The sequence below is a fragment of the Electrophorus electricus genome, chromosome 8 (assembly GCF_041902795.1).
Source record: "Electrophorus electricus isolate QZ-2024a chromosome 8, ASM4190279v1, whole genome shotgun sequence".
Lineage (NCBI taxonomy): Eukaryota > Metazoa > Chordata > Actinopteri > Gymnotiformes > Gymnotidae > Electrophorus > Electrophorus electricus.
This window is the reverse complement of record NC_137504.1, coordinates 26,544,124-26,571,878: the sequence shown is the minus strand read 5'-3', so window position 1 is coordinate 26,571,878 and position 27,755 is coordinate 26,544,124. Positions and strand designations below refer to the sequence as shown.

At 46.3% G+C, this 27,755-nt stretch overlaps 1 protein-coding gene across 1 annotated transcript; it reads right to left on the bottom strand.

Annotated features, from left to right (window-relative positions):
* Positions 1 to 263: 263 nt before the first annotated feature.
* Positions 264 to 26,803, bottom strand: mbd2 (methyl-CpG binding domain protein 2). The gene is made up of 7 exons (XM_027030697.3): positions 26,277 to 26,803; positions 17,318 to 17,477; positions 13,268 to 13,405; positions 9,683 to 9,773; positions 9,115 to 9,292; positions 6,615 to 6,741; positions 264 to 755 (listed from the first exon to the last, which is right to left on the bottom strand). Exons 1-6 carry the CDS (start codon positions 26,390 to 26,392, stop codon positions 6,627 to 6,629), a joined length of 798 nt encoding a protein of 265 aa, XP_026886498.1. The 5' UTR covers positions 26,393 to 26,803; the 3' UTR covers positions 264 to 755; positions 6,615 to 6,626.
* Between the last annotated feature and the right edge of the window lie 952 nt (positions 26,804 to 27,755).

The following is a 27,755-nucleotide window of genomic DNA, read 5'->3' as shown; positions in this document are numbered from 1 at the left end:
TAAGGGTGACTTGTTTAAAATGTCAAATCATACCTGCTTCTTGCACCTAATTCATAGCAGTGCTGGCTAACCACCTTTGAGAAAGGAAGGGAGCAAATGAAGACTTAGCACTGAGGCAGTGGAGGGAAATACTTGATAGTTTGGTAAATTTGTGACACTGTCCTACACAACAGAGACTTTCTGCTTCCTTACAAGAACACAGATATATGCATGATCATAATAAAGTCAAGCACAGTAATATATCAAAAACAAAAACAAATACATTAATTGAATATAATCATTTATTCATTCTATAGTAACGCACAAAATGTACAAGTATTTTTTTCAAGGTATAAAATTATTTTTTCTTAAATAAGCAAGTTCTCAATCATAAGTTTGTAAATGCATTAATTAGTTGTTACAAACCCTGAAAAGAACAAATCCCTTACAACCATCGACACCAAAAAAAGTTAGCAATACAAATGTAGCACACTGCAACCTGACTCAGTGTCCCAAAAGTATTGCTCATTATCTGCCTGTATAAAATGAACATTTCAATTTAAATGATTTCTTTTCTGAAACAAAATACACATTTTTCTGAATCATATATAGATATGTACAAGAAAATATATGCTCTAAACAACAAAGAAAGGCCTTGGTTGAAGCTATTTGTAAGAGGGCATGAAAATTGTGCTTGGGTCTGCAGCTTCTGGTGCAGACTGATGACATCATCTCCATGAGGTCGACAGAGGGGTGTGGCATGAGTTCAGTGCATCCTGGGAGGGCAATAAGAAAGACAGAGGTGAGAAAGCCAATAAAAAACAATATCAGATTACTTTTTACCAGTTGACCACTGACCAATATCACCCTTTGGCTAAATGTTAGTGTATTTAAACATGTACACACCTACATAAGCAGAGTTCCTGCCTGTTCTGGAGGAGCCCCCAAGTTACATTCCTGTCTTCTAAAGAGTTTGCGTCATGTTACAGGTAGAAGGCAGGTATGCATGGTTGCGGAGGGGTCAAAGTATCACTGGATGTTTAAAACTGGTCAGCCTGCTGGGGGCTTTCACATACAGCATATACCACTTAGGAAGAGCCTCAATCACACTGAAGTACAAACGGGAGTATTGAGAAGAAAGGCCTCTAGGATCCAGTGGAAATCAATGACAGGTTTGAAGATGGCATAAAGTGTGTGTGTGTGTGTGTGTGTGTGTGTGTGTGTGTGTGTGTGTGTGTGTGTGTGTGTGTGTGTGTGTGAGTGAATGTGTGAGAGAGAGTGTGTTTGTGTGTGTGTGTGTGTGTGCGCGCGCGCGCATGTGCGCTTGCCTGCCTCGGTCTATCCAAAACAAACTATAAAGAAACACAGTGTATGTCTGTCAGTACAGAATCATAAAACAGATCCTTTATGTGACCTACATGTGCTAACATAAAATGCATTTGCCAAATGAACCTAAATGAAGCCCCTCCATTTGACTGCCATCTCCAATACAGATGTTACTGGTATAGTTTCCTGCCAATTCTCTTATAATATGGACAATGAATGTGTTTTACAAGCAACCGCACTTGTTCAGTTGCGAAAGTGCTTTTGATTAGGGCTTTGACACGGAAATCATCTTGTGCAAATTACAGTGAAAATTAAGCAACGCTTGTCTCTACAATACTGCCAAAAAAGAAGAAAAAGCACTATCCTTTTAAGCAATTTTTGGTATGCCAATATCCCATTCTAAAAAATAAAGAGGAGGGGGAAAGGTCTATAATTGAGCTAAGTTCACCACAAGCATAATTTGCATCTCCATTAACAGATGCTTTTTACTTGCGCTGAGATTTGGGGGAAATGGGTAATTAACACTAACTGGCCTGCAACTTAAGAGTCTGCCTGTAGCACACACATTAATTATACACTCTTAGAGACAGTATACAGCCACCCTCCCCACCCCACCCAAAAAAGGAAAAGATTAAATATTATATTAACACATTTTTCACTGCTGAGATTTTGAAAATGGCTGGGTCAGAAAAAAGCAGTTTCAGAAAGGCAATTAGGGAAAAGCAGAATCTGAAATGTGGAGGATTTCAAATGATAGATACTACAACTGTGTTTGACAAAACTACTGCAACTATTACAACAGTGCTTGACAGAAATACTACAGCTATGTCTGAATTAGTACAACTGTGTTTGAAATATTGCAACTGTATTTAATAACAATACTGCAAGTGTGTTTTAAATAGTACAACTGTGTGTGACAAAAATAGTGCAACTGTGATTGAAATGTTGCAACATTATTTAAGAAAAAACGCTGCAAGAGTGTTTTAAATAGTACAACTGTGTCCATAATAGAAATAGTACAAATGTTTGACTGAAATAGTACAACTAATTGAAAAACATTGTTTGAAAGAGTACAACTGTGTTGGATAGAGATAGTACTGTGTATGCACATAATGCCATAGGCCAACAAGCAGCATGTTCTCACATACCCACACACTTATATAAATGTGGTTACACACATCCAGGCACACCATCACATACCTATACACATCTATATATAACCAGATACACACAAGCACACACAAAAAGCCTAGCTTGTACTGCAACACCACCCGGCACCATAAAAAGAGACAGACAAGATTGAGGGCCTTCAAAACAGACTACAGCTAAAGTGGAACTTTAGAGGATTTCCCTACTGCGCTTCTAAAAGCAGCCAGCTGACATTTACAGAGGAGCCAGTGATCCTTTTCCTGGCTGTTATTAAAACCAGGATGCGTCTCCTGCGGCGTGTAGAGCAAAGCTGCTTCTCGCAGTCACGTGCAGGACGCTGCTCGGTCGAGTGCTGGGTGCAGTGAGCCAGAGGCGTACTGCTGAGTGTGCTCCCTCCAAACACGTCCCCCTCTCCATCTCTGCTGGCCCAGCATATGGGATGGCAGCCAGAAAAACACACCTCTGGTTGGGAAACATTAGGTACCTAATGATCACCACAAAGAAGGAAGACACTGTGTATATTCAACGACAGATGATATGGGAGTGGTACGAGCAGAGGTTGAGATGTTTTTGTTTGTGTTTCAGCTCAGCCATTCTCCTCACTGGTCTGCTTCTTTCCCTCTCCCACACTTTAATTATGTAAAAGTGGTGTTAACAGTTCTTTAATATTTAATGATTTATTAGCGAGCATAACATTCTGATAATTGGGGGTATTTTCCTCTAGCAAACACCCTCCGGGGTCTTGGGAAAGTCCCCTACAGAGTGTGAAAGCAAACGCGTGCACCCACCCACCCACACACACACTCACACTCACACACTACCACTCACATTCATGTTCACACCCACACATGTACACAGACATTTCCAATTCCTCTCTGCTATTGCTGCTACTTTTTTTCAATTACTCAGAGCTGTGTAACAGCCATGTCCAAACATGCTGTAATTACAAGTTAGCTAAAAAAGCGCAGGCTTCAGATCCTCTAGCAATTAAGCAATAAAACATTCCTATCACAGAGATTACAAGAACTAATCACCTTCCATCTCCTGGACTTCAGCCTCCCCTATCCAGCAGACAAACTGCTGACACAGGCATCACTTCTTGCATTTATTTATTTATTTTTTGTTTTGTTATTGTGTCAGCGTAAGGGCTTGCTGCATCACATCAGCATTTCTCTGTGTGTGTGTGTGTGTGTGTGTGTGTGTGTGTGTGTGTGTGTGCCTGCAAAAAAATCTGGCCCTATTCAGGGGTAATTCAGCACATGCCTTTGTTTATCATACTTGATGATAATCAAATCCATCCCCTATTTATGCATATTAGAGCGATGGTGCTCTCATACTGGAGTCTACTGGAGTGGGAATGTTGGGATTTGGTCAGGATTGTTGTGTAGGAGTTGGGGCATGATCACGGTGGTTGTGGGTGCAGGGGTGTTGAGGACAGTTGGTGGGATGGCTGGCATTGGGGGAGGTTGGTTTTAGGGGCAGAAGTGTTGGGGAGGGTCAAGGTGGTTGTGGGGGCAGAGGTTTTAAGAAGGGTCAGGGTGGTTGTGGGGGTGATTGTGGGGGTGATTGTGGGGGTGATTGTGGGGGTGATTGTGGGGGTGATAGGGATGGCCAGGGTAGTTGAGCAGGTGGGGGTGTTGGGGATAGTTGGGGTGGTGTTGGAGGCAGGGTAATCTGTTGCGTGGTGGGGAGAGATAGGCAGCCATTTGGCTCCTGGCCCATGGCTCCACCCCCATGCTTCTCCTAAACTGTTCTGAGCACCCTCTATAGCACTGTGCCACTAGCTTACTATCTTTCCAATTTGCCAAACACCCCCACATACTTTTTCTTCTTTCCTGCTCAAGTGGAAAGGAGGTTTGTTACTGAGCATGGTATGGAGGAGCATTTTCTAGAATATTAGCTGTAGGGGTTGTACAATGCTTTCCCTTTTTAAGGATTTGAATGAAGGAAAAAAAGATACACTGGAGCAGGAGCTGATGTGGAACTTTCTAGGTGAACCCTGCTGATGTGAGAGGCTTCAGAGGACCTGGCCAGATCTCCCGATCCCCAGAGCCCCTGTATTCAGCTGGTCCCGGCGACACGTGGAGCCATAAACCCGGACACGAGCCCCTGCCCGGCCAGAGAGCCGTAATCACCTTCACCACACCCACATTAAAGGCATGCTGCAGGTGACCCGCCCTTCCCAAAGCCTTCTGGCAGCTGACTCAACAGGCACAACCAGCCCCTGTGCCTCGTGTCCTAAATGGCTGCTTGAGCAGAGAGAGGGGTCTGTTCTTCATTCAAATGAAAGCATCCACCCACCCTGATGCACTGGACATGCACATTTATCTTAGAAAAAGTCTGCGATTGGATTAATGCAAATTCTTTTCCCTTCTTTTCCCTTCGCCACATACACCGTAATTTGTATTCAAATTGCACTTAGTGATTGCAAACTCCTGTCCGCAATGATCCTTAAAAAGGGACAAACCTACCAACCCCCCCCCCCCCCCCCCCAACCACCACCCGAAGGGCACCCATCACCATCTCCTCCCCTCATGAGGGCAAAGTCTACATAAACAAACTCATATTTACAGATAAACACTCTGCCAAGCTGCGTTTGTGGGCCAACCTTCACGCAAACAGATAGCTATAAACAGCGCAAAGTGCATATTAAAACCAGGGGGGCAAGACGGTCCTCGAGGCAACCGATGCAACAAAACGATGGAAGTGATTACTCGGCAAACCATGCTGCAGGCAGTGTGGCAGGGCAGCTTTGTACAGGGGCTCTGCATCAGCATTCACACCTAACCAGAGGAGTAGGAGGAGGAAGAGGACTCACTCTTTTTTGATAGCTGCTATATGTTCTCAAAATGGAGGCATACTCAGGCATGTAAGATGTGGCCTGATGGAGGAGTGGGCTGCTTCGCTTCTGGGCCGGGGAGAGAGAGCAGGCAGCTCCACCGAGTGAGAAGGGCCAGTATGAACTATTAATTTGCTTTAAAGATTCATCGGCGAGAGATGAAGAGGATGGGGGGCACGGCGCACTGGTGAGGGGTCTTGGGGAGAGGTGGCAGTTAGACCCCGCTCCTAATGACCATCTGAATATTTCATGGTCTTCTGAGATGGGCTTTCTCCAAAAAAGAAACCCACTGGGTGACACTACCATTGCCTCGCGCCCCTCGTAACCCTGGCTACGCAAAAGAGGAATCAGAGAATCGGACCTGCTCCGCACGAAAGGCACCAACTTCCTTGGCATCCCAGCCTAGTAGCCAGTGTGTATGCTGGTATCTTAGCATAGTTAAAGGCACAGCACAGTCCATGGCAAAATGGAAATGATGCTAAAGCTAATGCAAAATGTACTGAGAGTAGGCTACAGAGACCAAATAGTGACCTGTTAAGGGCTTGCGTCTAGACAGTGCCTTTCAGTGGTTCCATGTGATAAAATCGTGGTTCTCTGGTTTAAAGCATCACAGTCTCAGCAGACTGGCAGAGCATATGCCAAAGATATGGAGCTCCAAGCCTGCTTAAGTATGTATAGCTATATCAGATCAGTCTGCAGAAGGGCTTGGTCAAAGCTGCAGGTTACTGCGATCAGAAGTGAAAGGAATCAGACTTTACGAGCTCAGACCCTTCAGAGTGTTTGGAAGTTAAAGGGATCAGGCTTTATGAGCTCAGACCCTTCTGAAGGGTCAGAAGTTAAAGGGATCATATTTTACGAGCTCAGACCCTCCTGAAGACCCTTCTGCAGCTTCTTTTTGGATACTTAAGTAAAGATTCTAATAAGGTACGCACTACATGCTGGCCAAAATATAATTTTATATGAACTGATAATTCCATTTGAGCGTTTGAATAATCTTGTGGTTAGACTCAGCAGCAGACATCACCTCACAGTTCCCTAACTGCGTGAGAAGAGAGGGTTTTGGGAGGCCCGGGTGGAGTGGAATACTAATTGCTTAAGTGGAAATCTCTCGAAGTGAGAAACAGTTTGAGTGACACGACCGCTTATCGGCAGTGGGATTTTTTTTTTTTTTTTTTTTTTGAATCAAGCACATTCAAACAATTCGATTCGACTCTTTCAAAATGGCTTTGAATCCCAACAGCGGCAGTCCTAGAGGCAGTGGAGCGTCTTCTGACAGTGGAGGGGGTTTGAAACACCACCGTGGCTGGATCCTCCCTCTCACCTGCTGCTGCTTCTACGCCGCCTTGTCCTCGATGTCTCTGACGGAGTCGGCAGCCCGCGCCAGTCCGTCGGCCATTAGGGCCTCCTCCAGACTCCTCCTGGCTTGGTACACTTTCAGCTCCTGCTCCCTGAGGTGAGATGGACACACTGAATTAGAGAGAGGGAGGGTGGGAGGTAAGGAGACAGAGAGAAAGGGAAGGGGAGTTGGGGTTTGCTTTGGAAGTCAGTATCCTGTCCACTGCTGTTTAACTGGTCTCTTGATCATGACTGACCTCCTTTTAACATCCTCCATCATCCGTCAGCAGTGTTGCACCCATCCCCCCTCCTCTCCCCTTCCACCAAACTCATCTCATCTTCTGCCCCGCCCCCACACTGTCTCCTCCCTTCCCTCCTGTCACTCAGTTTCCCTGCACGTCTACCAACCTCCCCCACACCCCAAGACACACACACACACACACACACACACACACACACACACACACACACACACACTCACACACTCACACACTCACACACTCACACACTCACACACCTGTCTGCACTACATGTCTGTCTATGCAGCACCTTCTGGTCTGAGATTAACGACGCCCTCTCATTAACGAACGCCAGGCTTAGCCATGCAGTAGCAACGGCAGCTTCTTAATTAGAGGTTAACGAAGGGAAAGAAAAAGAAGAAAAAAACAATAACAGCTGCAGTTCCACCACAGGCAAATTCTACCTGATATGAGCCCACCTTTATTCCTCTACACACATCCACACTCACAGACTCACCTTCACACATACACACTCACATGGCACGTGCAGTTCCTATTAATGCACCATGACTTTAACATCAGTGGAACCATGAAACTGAGAGGAAGGGATGCAGCCGGTTGAACAGTCAGCGGGTAACAATGCCACGGAAATGGACCTGCTATCATACGCAGGGTCTCCAGTGTCACTGACCAACGCGCTCAAACACTCACAACTCTCCTGACAAACGTACTACGCTATCTACGTGCATGTGCAAGGCCATGTCGCACACACACGTGCTCACACAAACTCAATCTGACCATGGGCACAACACCTCCAGCACTATGACTGTGGAGGCTATTTGCTTCAAACCTCAGCAGTCTCACACTGGGTTTAAGGAGAACAGGAGAGTGGACTAGATACGACTCATTTACTCCAACCACCTCCACCCGGGTTTATAATCACCGACAGCAAGCAGCTCATCTCAGACCCATTTCACAGTCCACAGGGTCGGCTGGATCCACCCCCACACCCACATCCCTGCCTAACGCTGCCCAGACGCTCACGTGCATCCACTGCCATCTAGTGCCTGCAAGTAGAACTGCACATGACTCAGCATTGCCTGCGTGAAGACGTCAAATGAATGCAGTGGTGACTCTGGAGAATCCCAATGTCTTACAGGTGACTGTGAATGATTCAGTGCTTTCAGACACTTAGCTTTTGAATGATGCCCCAAGTCCCCATGCTGGTTCCACTCATCTTGGTGGCATCTCACAGGGGACTTAAAACCTGCACCAATTATTTCAGAGGCTTATCACTTCACACTATGCAACTTAATCAGTCCTCATGCAATGCTACAGATAAATATACAATTTCCGCTAAAGCGGGAAAAACTAATCAGTATTCTGGAAGCTCTCTGAACCCAAAACTACCTTGTCTTGCTGAGAGAAAATCTTATTTCAGCCTTTCGTTTTTTCCTATATACAGTAGCAAGATGCCAATTTATCTTGTCCGTAATGCCTCACGGAGCTGGAGTGGCTCTGAAATTGGCAACCATTATGAACCTTATGAAGTCGTCTCCTATCCAATAAGCTCATGCTAACTGGGAGTCTGATCTTCAGAAGAGACCCCAGTGTCCCCACACAGGTCAAAGATGAAAGGAAAGCTTGAGAGAAAGTGAAAATGAAGTGGGAAGAGAAATAAACGAAGCCACAGAGGCTTGGGTGGAGCTGCTCGCAGACCACACTGGGGTTCACTACAAAAGAGACTGCAATTCAGGGTCAACAGCACCACTTGTGTGGGTTTGGTGGTGTCACAAAGAACAGCAGGACAGTGGTGGGGGCGAGGGGTGGAGAGGATACAAGGGGTGAGGGTTGGGGGTGGAGGTCTGTGTCACCTCCAGCAATCAACTTGAAAACCAGTGTGAACAGATTTCTGGAAAAAAGGGCCCATGACACTCCAATAGTGAACCACATTCAAATCACCACTCCAGGGGTGGACCGCATTCAAATCTCACCGGGAGCAGTATACTCACACCCAGATGGATAACTGGATGGATGGATGGATAAATGGACAGATAAACAAAGATAACTTTATTGCCCATTCTTGACATTTGTCAGTGGCTTCACAAGGTTGCATGGGGAAGAAAAAAAAAAGTACTATTAACAACCCAGCTGGCCCTGCTCAACCAGCCGTCGACTGTCTAACTCCCAATATTCACCCTCAAACACACACACACACACACACACACACACACACAGTCAACCCACCTGATGTCATCGTCAGTGACGATGAAGGCTTTGCAGAGGGGCTGTGAGGTGTTGAGCCAGATGGCAGGGTTCTTCTCTGCGGCAGTGGATGTTTGGCCCGTGATGGGCCCCGAGCTCATATGCAGAGCACTGGATATGGCTGACAGGAGCGTCTCGTCTGACGAATCTGGGCCTACACCTGCCCAACAGACACATACACGCACGGACAAGCACATGGATATGTCCATGAATACATTATTCATTATTATACTATATAATTTATACTATAGAATTTGTATAGTAATAATAAATAAAATATTTATATTATAGAATTAATATATTCTAATAAATGCATGAATATTAACAAAAACAATTGTAGTTCCTAAAGTAACTTTTGTAGTTTTTGTTTGCCTTTGCATGCAATATTTGTCCTCACAATACGCACTGGTAGGACTGGTAGCCTGTAGGTGGAGCTATAGAGCAAGTATACACTATAACATGGTAACTCAGTGTACTTATTCTATGAAAACAACTAAGAGAGTGAGACTCTGCAGTGGAATGTGAGTGAGGCAAAGAGAATCAGCCCTACTCTGTAAACCCTTCGGAAGCTTCATGGTGCGGAGAACCTCTTCTGTGACATCTGACGACTTCAAGCCTTTCAATCGCTTCTCCCAGAATAGCTGAACAAAGAGGAGGAAAAGAAACGCACTTAAACACAGGAATGTACACGACAAGCCAAGCAGTTATGGGCTTAGTTTTGCCATCCTGTATGTTCATCTTACTGAGCAGTCTAGCTGCCTGGATAGCACATCTACTGGTCTCACCGAGGAGTCCAGTGACATGGAAAGCTTATCTACGTGTCTCACTGAGATGTCCAACAGCCTCGAAAGTGTGTCTCCCAGTCTCACTGAGCTGTCCAGCAGCCTGGAAAGTGTGTCTACTGGTTTCACTGAGCTGTCCAGCAACCTGGAAAGTGTGTCTACTGGTCTCACTGAGAAGCACTAAGCAGCCTGAGGGAGATCTCACAACAGGCTCTACTGCTAATTTTTAAATCCCCAAATCCAACACTGACAAAAGAAAAATAATTCGAAAACCATTAAAGCAAGCAACGCTTTTGGTGCGTTCAAGGTGTTTTAGTAATGCAGTGTTTCTGGGGTAGGCTGGGTTAGTCTTCCCTGATGACTGCTGAGTCATGACAAGAGACTGCAGAAGGATCTGCCCTTAAACTGAACCTTCACACACACACACACACACACACACACACACACACAAGCAGAACACACACAGGCAGAACACACACAGGCAGAACACACACAGGCAGAACACACACAAGCAAAACACACAAGCGAAACACACAAGCATGGGGCACACGACATAAACACACACGTGGTAGACATGAACTGATCATGGCGAACCATTTGAGACTCGCCTCACCTTTCTGCTTATGATTCTAGAAATGGAATTTTGTCACTGGTCACAGATCAGGCTTACACTCCAACACAGACCTGATGCAGGCTTTAAATAAACCTTTAGCGCATGGCTGTTAGACAATAAAGCCCCGCGCCAGCCCAAGGGAGCTATCGATAGTCTTTTGCTCAGAGCTGTGGACAACTGGCCAACAACGGCTCATAAACAGGTCTGGGATTTATTGAAGCGCGTTCTTAAATAAAAGCTCCTGCATGGTCACCGCGGGGCCAGTACAGCTAAATCCACCCTTTACAACAATGGCTTTGTTTTGAGGAGGGAATTGAGATCTGGGGACTGGTGCTGTGTCTCTGCTCTTGGTACCTTTGCTCTGCTCTGAGTTTCAGATGGCAGTACCAGCTCCACCAGCCTCTTATCAGAATGGCAGGAACACATGCATCCGTTGAGCCGATCAGGGGTGACTGCTGAAGGCTGGCACTTTCACACCCGCACACACACCTCTCCAGATCCTGAGCGTCTCATGAGAGTGTGACGGTTGTTTATTTACACACATATATAAATACTACTGTTTACCTGCAACAAAGTCAAGTGAATAATGTAAAGAAAAATAAACACTGACGTGTTTCTCCAAAGGCTTGTGCTCCAGTCTCGCACCTTGGTCGTAAAAACCATGTATGACCTCTGATCCTAACCCTACACATGTGCAATTTCCACTGATTATTAACCATCCACAACAAAGGAAAAAAAGTGTTTATATTTAGATAACAGAATTTTGAAATTTAGTAGAGATGTCCAATACCCAGTACTGCTGGATCAGTTACCAAACAAATCCAATCTGATTCTTTAAGAAGAATGAAATACATCAGGTTCATCATATTAAAAAGCTGTAATTGTATAATACAAATGCTGGCCATTCAACTCTTCCCATAAGGAAGTAGTGTGCTTGTTTGAACAATCTGGGCATGGTACCTTTGGGTTGTTAAGTGAAGCACTTCCGATTATAAATAATTTAAAGTGATGTAATTAAAGCAAACATATCGATTTGGCATATGTTTCAGCTGATACTTGAGTTTAAGTATCAGTATTGGAAGAGAAAAAGTTGTATCATGCCATCCCTAAAATGTTACAATTTCTGTATTATTATATCCTTCATTATTTATATGGGAGCAACTGACGGCGGGCAAATCAGTCCTCGGTTCCAAGAAAACTGATCAGCTCTTCAGCAATGGTGCAGTTTCAAAGTGCTCTTCTATCCTGACCCAGTTTCAAGACACCAAGACACTTCCACCTGTCCTCAGATCATGAGCATGATGAAGACATGTTTATTGAAAACCAGCCACACGGCAGCACAGGAACCACGCTGGTGAGTTCAGCACAGCCTCCATCGCCTTGAGACGTGAGCCGTGATCAGAAGTACTGTTTCTGATAGGAGTGTCAGGAACAAAGTGAGTCTTTGTGCTGCAACAGTGAATTCTGTCATGATATGATGCCAACATCCTTTCAGTGTCACCATGTTAAGCGAATTACATTCCCAATAACACAGGCACTTGCAACAGATACCCCTTCTGCAGCCTACCATATACACACACCGCAAGGCATCAGAGGCTGTGGTATATTACTGATCTCAGATCAGCTGGTGGAAAGCAGGTTCACATTGGCCCTTGCCCAGATATAAAGGCTGCTTCAGGCTTTGCAAGAAATGGTTCTGAGAACCACCCGAAACAAACTCCTGAAAGGCTGATGCATTGATGGTCAGTCGCTGGAGGCGATTCTGTTTTGGAAAGTGACTTTTCCAGCCAGATCTGAAGTGCTTTCCCCTCCTTCTGCAGTCTTCGAAAAGCACGTATGAAGGAAACATAAACCAGTCTCCAGGCATACAGTGTGTATGTGTATGTTAGTACTGCCCTGGTCACGGAGCACACGCCACTCAGGCACAGAGCTTATATCCCACACACCAATGATTGCATTAGCTTCCCCTTCATACACACACACACACACACACACACACACACACACACACACACACACAAAAGCTCTCTCTTTCTCCTCAACTCTCACTCCCTTTCTCCTTAGATTTCCCCCCCTCGGTGGTCATTCTGTCCTCACAAATATATTTGGGGGGTGTGGGAATGAAGGGAGACTGAAAATGTGTTGGGGGGTGGTGGTTGGGGGGCTGGAAATGGGGAGTGAGAATGGGAAATATGAGACAAGGTGGCACCTATAAGAGAGAAAAAGCCCTCCTGAGTTTCCTTTATAAAAACGATCCTTTGGCAGGCAAGAGTTGAAACCACACGTCTTTCATTCGCACATTTGCCGCATGTGTCCAGTGCTCCTCTCTGCTGCCCATAAAAGCAGGGCAAAGGAGAAAACACAAGTAGAAGCAGAGAGCCTTCTGGAACTTTCCCAACATACTAAAGCTAGACGTACCCTCGCCATCCTCCTTAATAAAATCACACACCAGCTGTGCTCTGAGCTCTCTGCTGGAGCAAATACCTCATTTGGCTGTTCACATTCATCCAACAGCAAACAGCTTAAAACAGCTCAAAGCCAATCTAACTGCAGCACACGTATGGGGAAATCTATGTACAAGAGCAACCTCTTGTGTCCAAAGTGAGAGACAGCAGCCCCAATACATCTGGAGGGTTTAGGTAACCTTCAAAGCACCTAAGTTATCAAGAAACATACAGTCAGCAGACTGGACCTAACAGCAATTAACTGGACTAAACAGGTCTAGACATCTCAGTCTTACCTGGCGAGGCTGCTCCGTTGCTCTTTGTAAGTCTGTTTTGACTTTGTTGTTGGGATGGTTGACCACTTTGGTGACAGGCTGTTTGAATATGGACGCTGTCTGTCGGATGGGTAGTGCAGTGTTGAGGTCAGGCTTCCCCTGCAGTCAGAAAGAGAAAGAAAGAGAGAGAGATCAGACAGGAACATATTTTCATTTGTAAAACCAGTGTGCAGACTCAATGATGCTATGAGTTCAGGAAGCATGTGTCAGTACGGCCCCTCCCCTAAAATGTCTCCCCGTGTATGTTTGTGTGCATGCATGTGTGTGTGTGTGTTCGTCTGTATGGTAACACCCTCCCTGTATTTCACACCTACTCCTCATTGTGTATCGTTAGTGTGTATGTATATAAGTCTTGTGTTTGCATATGAGTGTTGTCGATGCTTAACCCGGTTAGCGTGCTAGCCATGCATCCGTCTTTGTTTTGTGCTACACTAAAACATTTCGTTGTGCTCGACACGACTCATTCCCGCATCCTGCTTTGTCTCACCGCATCACAGCATGAATGTATCCAGACATGGAGCAGGACCCAAGACCCCTCCATCAGCTCCAGCCACTCAAACAAACTTAATTTTGAAAAATTTGAAATACACTGTATACAATAAATAAAGTATATGGGAGAGGCAGATAGAGATGAGCAAAACTTCAACCTATCAGTCATTGTTTTCTGAACCAGTGCGAAGGCCCCGCCCCAAACACCGAGACAGAAATGGGGTCATGTATGCTGAGATGGCAGCATATACGGGGACAGCCCTGAAGGGGGCACCACAGAGAGCATTGAGAGAAAAATACAGACGTCTGCACAGAGGGGCTACCCTCGGTCCAAGGGGTACTCCACCAAACTACCTCTGCACATCAGTGACCAGCACTGCTGCATGTTCAACCACCAACTGCATGTGGAATGTGGGTCTATACATGAAGGACTTTGAACCTCAGTGTCCTATTGGAATTGCTGGGGATTCTTTAAGACCATGATCAGCAGAGGTCAGACAGAAACAGAGGAAGAAAACTCACTGCTGCCTTGAGATGACTCTCCTGAGGTCAATCAGCCATGTTGAGAAAGACTGAAATAAAAGGAATCTGTCTGAAAAGGACACACACACAAACCCTTACACACACACACACAATATTTACACTCATATCTGAAAGTGAACGCATGGCACACCACAATCACAAGAATGCAAACACTGCAGGTGATGTGAGGATTTCATCTATAGATTACAGATTCTAATCATTTCACCAACTGCACAGATACACGTGCACGCAGGGCTCGTGCCTTGCATGTAATGTGAATTCGTCCCACCACAGGCTCTGTTCAAAAGGCACGATGTTGACTATCTGACATTCCTCCCCCTCATTTGGTTCACAGACATCAGCTGTATTAAAAATGGCACACTACATACTACTCGCATAGTGAATATGGTAAAAACGGATTTCTCCACCACACCATAGACACAGAAATTTCCAGCATGAGCTATCGGGCAGGGCTTTCTGCATGGTTACTGCATTCCACAATGCAACGTGGCATATTCCAAAGTTCCTTCCAACAAAACAAACAAAAAAATTGGGGGGGGGGGGGATGATTGTGGCAAGGTACATGAGTTTTTGGGGGCAGAGTTAAAAAAGTGCCATTGTTTCGGACAGCGAAAACCGGAATACCCTCAAGACAGAGACCGTTTATTTCATGGTTATTTTGGGCGCTCTAGTCACGTAACTGAGTTCCAGGGAAAAGATGCAGAGCAACCAGTGCAGATTCCCATCCAGATGACCAAATTCCCATCGGTTGAGAGAGACGGTACGGTCGAGACATCTGCTTAAACCCCGCCAGGCCATGATGCAATGAGCCCAGGCAGGACTGAGCAGTCTCTCAGCTCCCTAGCATGGGCTTAGCATGTGTTGCTAAAGCTAACAGAGGGCTAAATTAACCACAGCCAAGAAAACTAACCACTGCTTCAGTATGAGGAGTGTGAAGATAACAGTTATTAAAACATTTACAGCTCATTAAATTGGAAATGGTTTGAACTATTCTATAAGCGATCATACATATATATTTATTTTTTTTATTGATTGATTCAAAAAGCAACATGCCTACAATGTCTAACCTACAAACTCATTTCTTGCTGAAATTGAGTCACTTCAGCTTAGTTAGTGCCAGTATGTCAGTGACAGGTGTCACATTACAATTTTGAAATTCATTCTTAATATAGCTCAAGACTTTACTTAAATTGTGACAAGTGCGTGTGTGTGTGTGTGTGTGTGTGTGTGTGTGCGTGCAAGCAGTCTATCCTGTGGAGGTGTGGTCATGTGTACTGTTACACATTCTTAAGATACTATCTCAACACAAGTTAGCTCCCAATGACTTGTGTTGAACTTACAAAACACCACACACACACGCAAAGACAGAGATGCAAACCCAGAGACACAAATGCACGCACGCACGCGCACGCACACACACACACACACACACACACACACACACACACGCCTCACCGGAAGGTGCGGAGGACTTGTACTACACTAGCATGGGTACTGACCCACTACTGGCTTCTACTGACTCACTATGAAGCCACGTCACCAAGGCATCAGACAGTGAGCTGAGTAGCAGAGCCTGGCCAGTCGAGCATGACTCGGCGTGGTGTCTGTGTTTGGAAACCACGGGGCCTTGCTCTAAGTCAAATGGCCTGTGGAGTTTCAGCTCATTCATTTCATTGTGAAAAGAATGACACAACCACACACAAGAGTAGCAGCTCTGCAAATGGGTTTCCAGAACCTTCCGTGTGGTGGTTTTTTTTTCTTTCGTTTTGTTTCTTTCGTTTCTCTCTTTCCCTGCCTCTATGGCATATGTGCATACTGCCATTATCTGCTCAGCCAGGATGACGACAATGATTAACACAGCCTCTTACATAACCACACACAAGATCACTGTAACAATCAAAACACAGGAGAAAAAGTATGTGTAGGAGCAGTTTAACATCCACCAAAAAGGTGAATTCGCAACACATCTGTGACGATACTAAAGGTTACAAATTCACACATTTATTGCCATTAACTGATTTGGCAGTGTCCTGTGAAATCAACTGACTCACAAACCAGACACACTAGATGTTCAAACTCAAACCATTGGTATCTGACACATTTATTGCATTTAGCTGACACTTTTATCCAAAGCAACTTACAATTCTGACTGAACACAACTTGAGCAACTGAGGGTTAAGGCCCTTGCTCAGGGGATCAACAGTGGCAACCTGGCTGAGGTGGGGCTTGAACTGGCAACCTTCTGATTACTAGTAAAGTAACTTAACCACTGAGCAACCATTGCCCAACATGGACTGCGACACAAGTAGTCTTACACAGGCAGTGGCAACGAGAAACTGAACCCTTCAAAAAGGTTTCAGCAGCTTTGCTATAGAAACATGCTTCACCTTTTGCTGATCCAAACAAACAAACCTCCACTCCGCTGAACTAAGGGCCTTGGACACCTTCGTTAACTTCACCAGCACCATACCTTTCCAGAACACTTTTCCTGCTAATACATTCGAAACAGCTGCAGCCATTTTACAATAAGCATTTTAAGGAACTGCACCACAGGTCAACTATAAACCCACAAGCCCCCCAGTACCAGAGACACTTAGCCTGCTAAGCCCCTTAGCACCAGACTTTTATCTTACAAACCACACACAAGAACCACACACACTTCACAAACTGAAATTAGAAAAAAATGTAATTCAAAAATAACTGAGCCATTTCAAAAACCATGTGTGACTTAGGCTTCTGACCTTCAGAGACTCTGGACACTGCAAACTCTACACCAACTTCTGTGCTCCTCCTAACTATACCCCACTCCACCCCGCACAGATAGACATACACCCACGCACACACACACACACACACACATACACACACACACACACACAAACAAATTCTGCTATTCCAAGGCCTAAACCCGTGTACCAACTTCATTTAGGGGCGTTCCCAACATTCCCAGCATTCCGGGGGTGTACTGGGTATCTGTACCTTGGACAGGCTTAGGTTCTCACTGCGGAGCCTCTGTTTGTTTTTCTGCAGTTTCCCGGGCATCATCTTTCCTGTGCGGAAGTCAAAGCATCCCAGGTCAACCGTGTTGCCGAGGTAACGGGACAGCTGGGGTTTGCTTCGGAACTTCTTCCCCGTGGGGCTGGAGGTACACAAACAAAAAACAAAAACAGCAACAGCGTGAGAGTGGCTTAGTATGAACAGGCCACTGGTCCCCCAAATGCCATTGTGTTAATTAAAACCCCACTAATTAAACCCCTTCATTAAAAAAAAACCTTATAAACAGACAGTCAGGTCATAACCATCACAGGTACATCAATGTTGGCAAGGTCAATTACCTCCTGACTTCAAGGGTTTCTTCTCTAAGTAAACCAAAACTAAATGTGATCACAGAACTCACATATTCCCTGAGGAAAGTTTACTCCAATCTATGTCAAGCCGCTGTTATCCAGCAGAAGCTAACGTCATGCACTGACAAGCTCCACATGCCCAACCAGAATTGCAGATGCACTGTGACATGCGGCAGCCCCTGCTGATCTGTGATCTGCATATTCTAGCCGTCTATGATATCAGCATCGCCAGTATCAAGGCCAACTTTGTGATAACAAATCAAAACTGATTTATTGTGTAAGCCTGACGCTGACACAGGACCAGGGCAACAATATACCAAAACGATCCATTCCTCCTCAAAGTTTGATAAATATGAACTTCTGTGGCGTTCTGTGGCATTAGGCGTAAGGGGAAGAGCACACTCAGGCAATGTCCGCCCCGGTAGAAAAAACTGAGCTCATGAAAAACACGGAGAGGGAGGGACGTGACCCCCATTGCATAATGTGTTTATTTTCAGTAGACCCAGTTACAGCACGTCTGCAAGCTCTTCACATGGGCCAAAACAAATAAAAACCACTGGATCATGCAGTAAAAGGAAAGACAGGGGAATAGTCCCATTGTTCCTCCCTAACAGCCACATGTGTTTGCTTATTACAGCAGCCAGAGTCCAGTTCCATCCATGGAGTCCACTCTCTCACAGACCTTCTCGCACCAACATTCTCTCATCAATGCCCGCTCTCGGAGGGCTTTTTTATGACCACAACAAGCTTCAAAGAGAGTGCAGAATATTCTATTTTATTTGTTGCTTGTTCACACACCCTTAGGGGCACTGTGTTGACAGGAGGGTTTTTTTTTATTTTATTTTGCAGGGCGTACTTGCATTCTCCTCAGGCATAAATTTGAATTTGTGCTCCATGGTCCAATTAGCACAATTCTCCCAATACAGTTACAGGGAGACTAGCTCTGAGCTGGCAGACCATCACGGTACCGGACGGTCATGTACTCTTCGGAGACATGGCTTCCTAAAATGGCACCTCAAAGAAGCTCGATCCGGAAGAGCGGCGACGAGCCCGTGAGCTTTTGTCAGTTTCATTTCTTGATAAGCACACAGAGAACAGTCACCACAGACGCACAACGAAGAAACAGCAGTTAGCACAGTGGCTAGATGCCTATCAGCTACCACTGCTGCAAGTAAGTTAGCATGTGTGTGTGGGGATGGGCGTGTGTGCATGCGTGTGGTGGTGGGGGGGGGAATTACGTGTGTGTGCGGGGGGGATGGGAGTGCATGTGTGTGTTGCCTATTGGTCTCAGAATACAGCAGTATGCTGTACAGGTTTTATTAATTAAATCCTGAAAATGAGGTATTGCTCCTTGGGTATCTAGACATTTGATAACAAAGCGAGCAGAGGGGCTCTTCTTTGAGCGATATGCCCGCATGTCAGAGCCCCGCCCCATGGTCACAGAACCATGTCAACTGGTCACAGAGCCCTGCCCACTGATTACAGAGGCCCACCCATTGGTCACAGAGCCCCACCCCATGATCACTTACCATGTCTGCTGATAAGAGAGCCTCACCTATTGGTCACAGAGTCCCAGCCACTGAACACAGAGCCTCATCTTCTGGTCGCAGAGCCACACCCAATTTATTTACATGAGTTTATTTACTTACAGCATTTAGCTGACACTTTTATACAAAGTGACTTACTATTACGACTGAATTGAGGTTGCCTTGCTTAGGGGACCAACAGTGTCAACTTGGCAATGGTGGGGCCTGAACTGGCAGCTTTCTGATTACTGGTCAAGTACCTTAATCACTGAGCTACCACTGCCCAGATGGTCTCAGAGTCCCCGTCTACACCATCTGGATCTGCACTGAACTGCTGTACAATGGGTCTGACTGAAAGATCTGCTTCAGTTCTAATTTCATCAATAAATAAAAACTCAGATGTTGTGGATCTGAACTGGCTTGGGTTCCCATAAAATGTTTCCAGACACAGGCATAGATGTGTTAGTGTTTCGGTTTTGGTGGTCACATGAAACTGGATTAAAAGCTAAGCAAAGGGTAGAGCATCGTCTCGGTGCAGCTAGATCATGGGCAGAAATGACTGTGCGATAGCATTCAGGTTAGCCTACACAGAGCATGAGTCAGAATTGACTCAAAACGCAAAGAGAGAGGGAAACCCATGGACAAGGTTGTGTGCATGCATGCTTTCACACACACACACACACACACACACACACACACACACGTCTGCTCTCTCTCCAAATCTCTCTCTCTCACACACACTCTCTCACATGTTCGCTTGGTCTCGCTCTCTCACACACACATTCTCTCACACACGTTCACTCCATATCTCTCTCTCTCTCTCTCTCTCTCTCTCTCTCACACACACACACACACACACACACACACACACACACACACACACACACACACACACACACACACACACACATCAAGCATTTCCATGCACCAAGACCCAGGCCTTCTATAAGTCAAGCGGTTTGAGCATGCCATGTGCACCCCTCATCCTCCACCCCGACTCCCCCTAATGCCCCGCCCCCAAGCTTGGGAAAGTGCTGATGTAAGCAGGGGCGCAGGCTGCAGTTCCTTTCTCAGCAGTGTGTGACCATATGGGCTCCGTGTGCAACCTGGAAGAGGACTCCCAAAACTACCACACCCTGCAACGGTCTCTGGCCCAAACCCAAACTTTGGGGGTAAAAGTGCAAAAAGGTGTGGGGCCACCAGGGGGCGCTGTGGCATCTCCCCAGGGGATGCTGGGTGCCGTTAAAAGGGTGTGTGCAGAACGGCGGAGCTGCATGGCGGTGGGGGAGGGGTAAGAGAGGGGGAGTGTGGCACTAGCATTCTTCCCTGGTCCAGTGCTGCCTTTGGCCCAGAGCACCAACCCCTGCAGTGTGTGTTTTATACACACACACACACACACACACACACACACACACACACACACACACACACACACACACACACATGCACACACCCATGCACAGACAGACAAACACAAAGAGACACAGATAAACAGGTACACAAAGACACGCACAGACAGACATGCATGCATGCATGCACACAGACATGCATGCAGTCACGAAGAAACACGCACGCAGACACACACGCACAGGCACGCAAACACAGATACCGAAGGAGGGAGTAAACCACACAGCCGCAAAATAGTAATAACACATTTATTATCACATACACGAACATCTGCCAGTATATAATAAGTAAATAAGTAAATAAGTAAAATAAATAAAAGTTCATTAAAGATCCCACAAAAAAGACAAGCCTCAAGCACAGACAGCAGTAGAGAGATCGGTAGGGCAGAAGCCAGGGAGAGACAGTGGCATTTCCCCAGAAAGCCTGCTTCGCCCAAGAGTTCACAACGCCGGCTCGAGAGTGAGTCTCGCTCTCACAGAATGACTGGCTCCACCAACCAGCTTCACGTGGCTGACCGCCCACAGTCTGCAGTCACAGTGGAGAGAGCGCTGGCATGGCTCAGACCTCCCTCACCGCATCTGAAGGAACTGGCTTCGCTCTCCTCTGCCTTTCGTAAGGTTCAAGGCCAGGGGATGGCAGTCTCGTCTGCTGCAGTCAGCTCCAGACGGGCCACCGGCGACCCTTCAGGTCTAAGGAGGAGCCTTGCCTGACTGACAGCTCGGCCGTCCGCATAAGTGGCTGCTGGATTTGTGTGCTCTTTAGTTTTTCACAAAGTAACAAGGTCATGGTTGCTAACGGAGGACCTGCTGCAGGGGGCACAGCGTACATACTACAAATGTTTATTATAATGGAACACGGCTTGGCATTCTCCATCAGCAGACCTGTGAACAGTTGAAGAACGGCCAGTGTGCGAGCGGACACGGGGCTAGAGAGAAGGTGTAGTCAGGCCAGCCTTCCTCCAGATCCACACGGCACAAGCACACAAGGCAAACCGCTTCGAACAGGATTCAGGACTCGACAGCAACTGACGCAAAACAGGAAGCATGCTCTCGGCTGGCTTCCCACGAGGCCTTGGGGGGATTAGCTCATGAGGTTCTTCCACCCACTGCTCCAAAGGTAGAGGGATTTATAAAGGCCTTCATTGGGAACGCCACAGCAGGCCTGGCCTCGGAGTCAGCGGAGGGAGGAAGCAACTGCCTCTCGGCACGCTGGCAGGAGACAGGGAGAGAGCAGCGAGTGTTCTGCTTGGAGTGATGGGAATGCCGTGTCGCTGCCGAGAGGCCAAGGACACAAGCATTACATCACACCCGAGCAGGTCGGGAACGCCAGGAACGCCACGTCCGCACTCAGCCCAAGCGACATCACGCGGGGAAAGAGAGAAGGACGGAAGAGAAGGAGGAAGACAAAAAGAAAGAAAATGAGACAGGGAAGAAGAGAGAAAGGGAGGGAGGGAGAGATAAAGAAAGGGGGAGGGAAAGAGAGAGAGAGAGGGAGGGACAGAAAGAGAGACAGCAAGGGAGAGCGAGGGTGGGGGAGGAAGAGAAAGAAAGAAGGGGGAGGGAAAGGCAGAGAGAAAGAGAGGAAATGAGTTCTGCCATGGAGGAAGGCAATAGAGCCACAGCTCACAGTAATTAACACCGTCTATAAATACAGAGACGCACTGGTAAGGTCAGGTGGATCCCGTCCAGCGCAAGTCTTCACACTCGCACTGAACAGCACGTCTTACCGAAGGGCGTGGAACACAAAGCAGGAACATGGACTGGTGTTTTATTTTTTTGTTTTGGGTTTTTGTTTTTGTTTTGTTTTTTTATGAGCAGGTGCCACACATTCACAATGAATCGGTGATGTGCCCAGCGATCCGGCTGGCTCTGGGGAAACGGCACTCGGAGCAACTGGAAGCCCGTCTGCAAACATGCAGAGGAAGGGCTATCTAATGTCTACTTAATGACAAAGTGTATCCTATGTCCCAAAACTCTACAGGACAGGGCTGCTGGAAGGTGGTGCTTTGAGCAGGGACAGAGGGACAGAGGAACAGAGGAACAGAGTCTCTGGGTGCCCACACTTGTCCTGAGCCAAAAGCAAGCAGCCAGTTCTGAGAGCCAAGGGAGCACCAGGAGAGGAATCTGAGCGATGACTCAAATTGTGACTCAGTTTAAGAACAGCCATTCGAGGCCCTGAGTAAAAGAATTGTTCCAGGATCAGGCTTGTGTCAAAACTAGCAATTACCAATACCAGTGTGGACAGGAGTGCAGGACTGACCCTAGAGCAGCTCTGTAAGTAAAAATGGTAATGGGGACAGGCCTGGGTCAAGCAGTTGAGTGCTGCAAGTAAACAGTGGCGTAAGGGGGGAAAGCCCCACACAGAGCCACACTCTCATATAGCCCCACTGACCGGGGAGAGCCAGAGAACTGCACCGCACACCTGAATTTAACTGGAACCCAACCAACTGACAAGAGGGTGTACATGCGTGGGTACACACACGCACACGCACATACACACGCGCAGACACACATACATGCGTGGACACTCACACACACAAGCTTAAACATGCACCCTCACATGCATGTGAGCACACACATGACAAAGCAAGGCCGCAGCTGTGACACAGGCTGGTACAGGCACGATAGGGTGAGTGGGGCGGAGCCCCGTCACCCAATCATGCAGAGAGTGTAGAGTCGCTGAGGAACAGAAGACGCAGTGCGTGAGCGGAGCCAGAGATGGAGATAATTAACAGTTTTTGTATGAGGTGTGATCCGGGAAACGAACACTGCGTTGCTGTGGTGTCCACAGAGTCACAGTTGCCATTAGCTCCCCAAGCATTTTCACACTTACACTGTGTCAGTGCCATGCAAGCCCCCACACCAAGAGTGATGCATTACACATGCACTTAGGGACAGTTCTCTTCTAACACGGTATCTCGCATGTAACCTTCCTTTTACGGTGTGCTGATCTGGTCTCGTTAATTAATGGTGTTGTAACGGCAAAGTCAGGACAAAGCGGGGGAAGAGTTTCAGACACTACCTAAACAGGAAGTTCTGAGCAGCGGCAGTCCGCTTTAGCGTCACCGGTGAGAGGAGCTGTCTGCGCTGGCGGGCGAGACGAACCCTCAGCACAAGCCCTCTTCAGACGCAGCCTGTCCGCAGCAAGACAGGCTTTCATGCTGGGCTATGCTGATTGCATTCAGTGTGTAAAAATGACACATCTGATAGCAGTCAGAAGGAGAAATGCAGAAGAGCAGAAGAGCTCAGTGCAGCTCAAAGTGGTTCATTGGGGACAGCAGAAGGGAAGGCTCCACACCCTTTTTTTCCCCACAAGTGCTCCACACCCTCTAACGAACTGTCGGCCCGGCCTGCAGGCCAGACTCCGCCCATCCGATTCCAGATCAGACCTGCGCTCACCAGTCCTCGCGGAGATAGGGTCTTGATCCTGGGTCAGTTTCTGCATTTACTGCTGCGCTACAATACCTTGTGAATTGAGTTCAGTCAGAATCTAGAATTCCCTCTAGAGCTGACCTGGGATCACCATGAATACAGATAAACCTCCAGAGCTGATCTCAGATCAGGTAAATGTAGAAGTCCCTAAGAGCAGATTGGTGCTCAGGCTGAATCTATAATATGATGCCAGCTCTAGAACAGGATGCCAGCTCTACAAGCAACTGCGCTGTCTCTTGTTTGAGCGTGGCATGAAAAGAAGTCAGCTCACGGACTTTTGGCATTAAAACTTCGACCACAAGCAAGCCAGAGTCAAAGGTACTGAGACGGGGGCAGCAGGAGCGCCTTACCCTGCCCCGTCACCAACCCGGCACCATCAATAAACCACGTTCGCCACCGGGGCAGATCGGCTTACAGGCCTCCCCCGCTTCCCCTGCCATCGCAGCACCTCGGAACAAGCCACAGCAAACACCCCTCCCCCACAGCGCATGATCGCCGCTGCCTCACCGAGAGCGAAGGAGAAACAAAAAAAAGAAAGAAAGAAAAAAATGGGGAAAAAGAAGCCACTTCACAGCTTTTGTTCTGCTTATAGCATGGCTATAAAAACAGAAAAGTCTGCTATAATCGATCTAACACACACACACACACAGAAAAGCTTGCTATAATCAATCTATCAGCACAGAAACACACACGCACATGCATACATATACATAAAAACATGTGCACACAGAAACGCACATGCATACATGCACTTGCACATTTGTGGGTACACACATACATATCCAAACAACCAAGAGGGGAGTACAAAAATGCTATTAACAAAATGTTCTTTTGCACATTACATAAAAAAAGGAAAATCTTTGTATGTCCTAGGTATTGGGGGAGGGGGGGTGGGGGTACTGTGCCAGGCACAGCAGCAAGGCCAGCCCACTTAGGGAGCCAGCACTGCTCTTGCCGAGCCGGTTTAACTGAGGCAGGTCGGGCCTCACCTGCAGACACAGCACCCAACAGAGCACAGGCTGGCAGCACAGGACGCCCGACTGTATCGCCGGAAATACTTGGAGATGGCCAACCAGCTCACAAAAACCTCCCCCCACCGCTGACCACTCCCACATGAATAAGAATAGGGTGGCCGTTCTCCTGAGAATAGGGCTCGTTACCAAAATAGACCCTCAAATGGTCTAAGGCCTCTTCTTGTTTTAGGTGACGATGATTGCGGTTTCGATCAGGAAACAGGGTCAAAGAGTACAACAGCAGGGTTCAGAAAGTGTGGTACCATGCTCAATCTGACATGAGCATTGAAGGAACAGCAGCCTGTAAGCAGGGAAAATGAGTTTCTGTTCCTCATCATGGCTGGTTTGAACATGTAGGTAACAGCAGGCTTGTGCCAACCACCCACCTGGCCGCCTCGAAGCACTCAACCACTGCATACAAGCTTCACTGCGTTTCTCACCAGAACATAACCCACCAAATCACGCAGTGTACACCAATACGCCACTCAAGCCCGGAAAGAAGGCCTCCGGTCTCCTGTCCTCATGTTGCCCTTCAATGTCCGATTTGAACAATGCATATGAATCAGTCTTCCATAAATCAGGTATTATGATGGAACATATGATCAGTCATGTGATCTGACTGTAGTCAGTATTGAGATGGACAGGCAAACTGCTTATTTCCACTTTAAATGATCAAGCATGATAGATGCACTTTTTGTAAATTTCCCACAACTTATTTACTAGAATAAGGCAATTATTAATGTATTTTGATAACAGATGTTGCTTCTCAGTCAAAACTCAAGAGAGAGACCACTATGATGCTAGTATGAATATTATATTGTTAAATATAACTTCTTAACTGTAATATGGCTAAGAAAATTATGATCCCAAGTTGTTCAGAAACATGGCAAAGACAAGGCATCAAAAACCATGCTGACACCGAAACATTCTGGACGCTCCAGACTCCGTGCAATTGCTACATACACTTGTTTTGTAAACCGCTACAGAGGTGCACGGATGTAAGGTCAGGGGGATACACTTGCTCGGGTCCAGCTTCAAAATCCTAACAAACTGCAGCTTTCGCGTGCAAGGCTGGGTGGCTCGAGTTAATCTTAGGAAAAGCACGTAAACTCATCCTTAATAAATACGTTTCGGAACTCAAACGTAGCGGTCACTTTACGTAACTACTCCGATGCTCTAGAAAGTGATACAGTGTAGCCGTGCGTTAGCGTTACCTGTAGTAATAAACATCACTTTTGCCAGCACTAAGTCCCGACTTCCGGATCACCTCTTCTTTCTTCCAGCCCGGTGGCAAAGCCGGGCACTCGATCCTCTTCCTCTCCATAATCATTTAGTTGATGTTTACGTCTTAAAAGGGGTTTACCCCGACGGACGTGAGCCAAAAGTGTCCGCTGATGGCCCGACCGATAGTGGCTAGCTCGTCTGAGTAACACTAGCTAGCTCTGTTAGCCGCTGAAGTGTGGCTAAAGTAGATGACAACCTTCTAAGTCCTTAAAGATCCGCAGGGTCACAGAGAGCGATCGGCGCCGTTATATCTGACACTTTTCTTCAGCTTTCTTTTTCTGACATGAACTTCTCGTAACCATCCGCTGGCTACATAACAGTATCGGCAGGAGCGCAGCTACTGCGATCTGTGGTGGTGGCGAAGTACCCCTGTGACGCTCTGAAATTTCAGCACTTCCCACACATTGACCCAGCGCCTGGCAACCACACGGATTGGAGCGACGCCCCGCCCCTCGCTGAGCATCCCGTCACTTCTCGCTACTCCGGCCTTGTTGCTGTTACGGCATGCTTGTGATGCAATAGCTCAAAAAAGAAACCGTGACCAACCAGGGAACCAGGCACGCCCCGCGTGCCGTGTGTTTTTCTTCCTGTTGTGTCGTATTGTCAAAAGTTATGTGTGTGTGGCTATATATGTGTGTATGGTGTATCATGATTCCTCACTTTGATTATTTTCTAAAGATGTAAAGATATTACATATATAAATTAAAAAGGTAAGGTAGGCCTGGCCCTGATTTTGATATCAATATTTATTATTCTCATTACGTCTGTGGCAGGTTTGTCATCGTGAACTGAACTCAACCTAACCGCCAAGGTACATAATTATTCACCAAAGATAACGCAATAAATAAATAAATAACATAAATAAATAATGAGAACATTTAGTAATTGCACCTTCAGTAAATCTTCTGTAATATGAATTTATTTATAGGTTGTTTTACAAAAGCTTTCTATAAATATTTTATACGTAGAGAAAACACAATAACTTAAACGTAAAAATAAAATTGTTTTTGCTTTTTGTGAATCGTGTCTCATTTAATTGCACAGCTAAATCAGCAAATAAAATAAAATTAACTTTATCTGCAGCACTTTCCAGCTGTAGCTGTGATGAAACTACTGAAAAATATAAGGATGATTTTGTGGTTACAATTAATTACAATGTAAGCAGCTCATAGTCAGTTTACTGACACAGCCATATGTCTACTTGTGGTAGGATAAAAAGAAATAAGCAATATGTGTTATACTGTAACGTTTATTTCTACATTTACTTGCTATTGACTGAGTGGTTATTATTACCATGTCTTGTAAAAAGATCTTGAGCTCTAATGATACATTGACAGCTATTTGAAACTGTCGCCCTCTTGTGTCTGTGTTACAAAGTACAAGCGCAACACTTCAGTGAGCAATAAGGT

Coding starts and splice junctions, on each gene's coding strand:
- mbd2 (XM_027030697.3), bottom strand. CDS start 26,392: ATGATTATGGAGAGGAAGAGGATCGAGTGCCCGGCTTTGCCACCGGGC. Junction 9,293..9,682: donor GCTTCCGAAGGGTTTACAGA/GTAGGGCTGATT, acceptor TCTGTTGGGCAG/GTGTAGGCCCAGATTCGTCA. Junction 6,742..9,114: donor GTCACTGACGATGACATCAG/GTGGGTTGACTG, acceptor ATCTCACCTCAG/GGAGCAGGAGCTGAAAGTGT.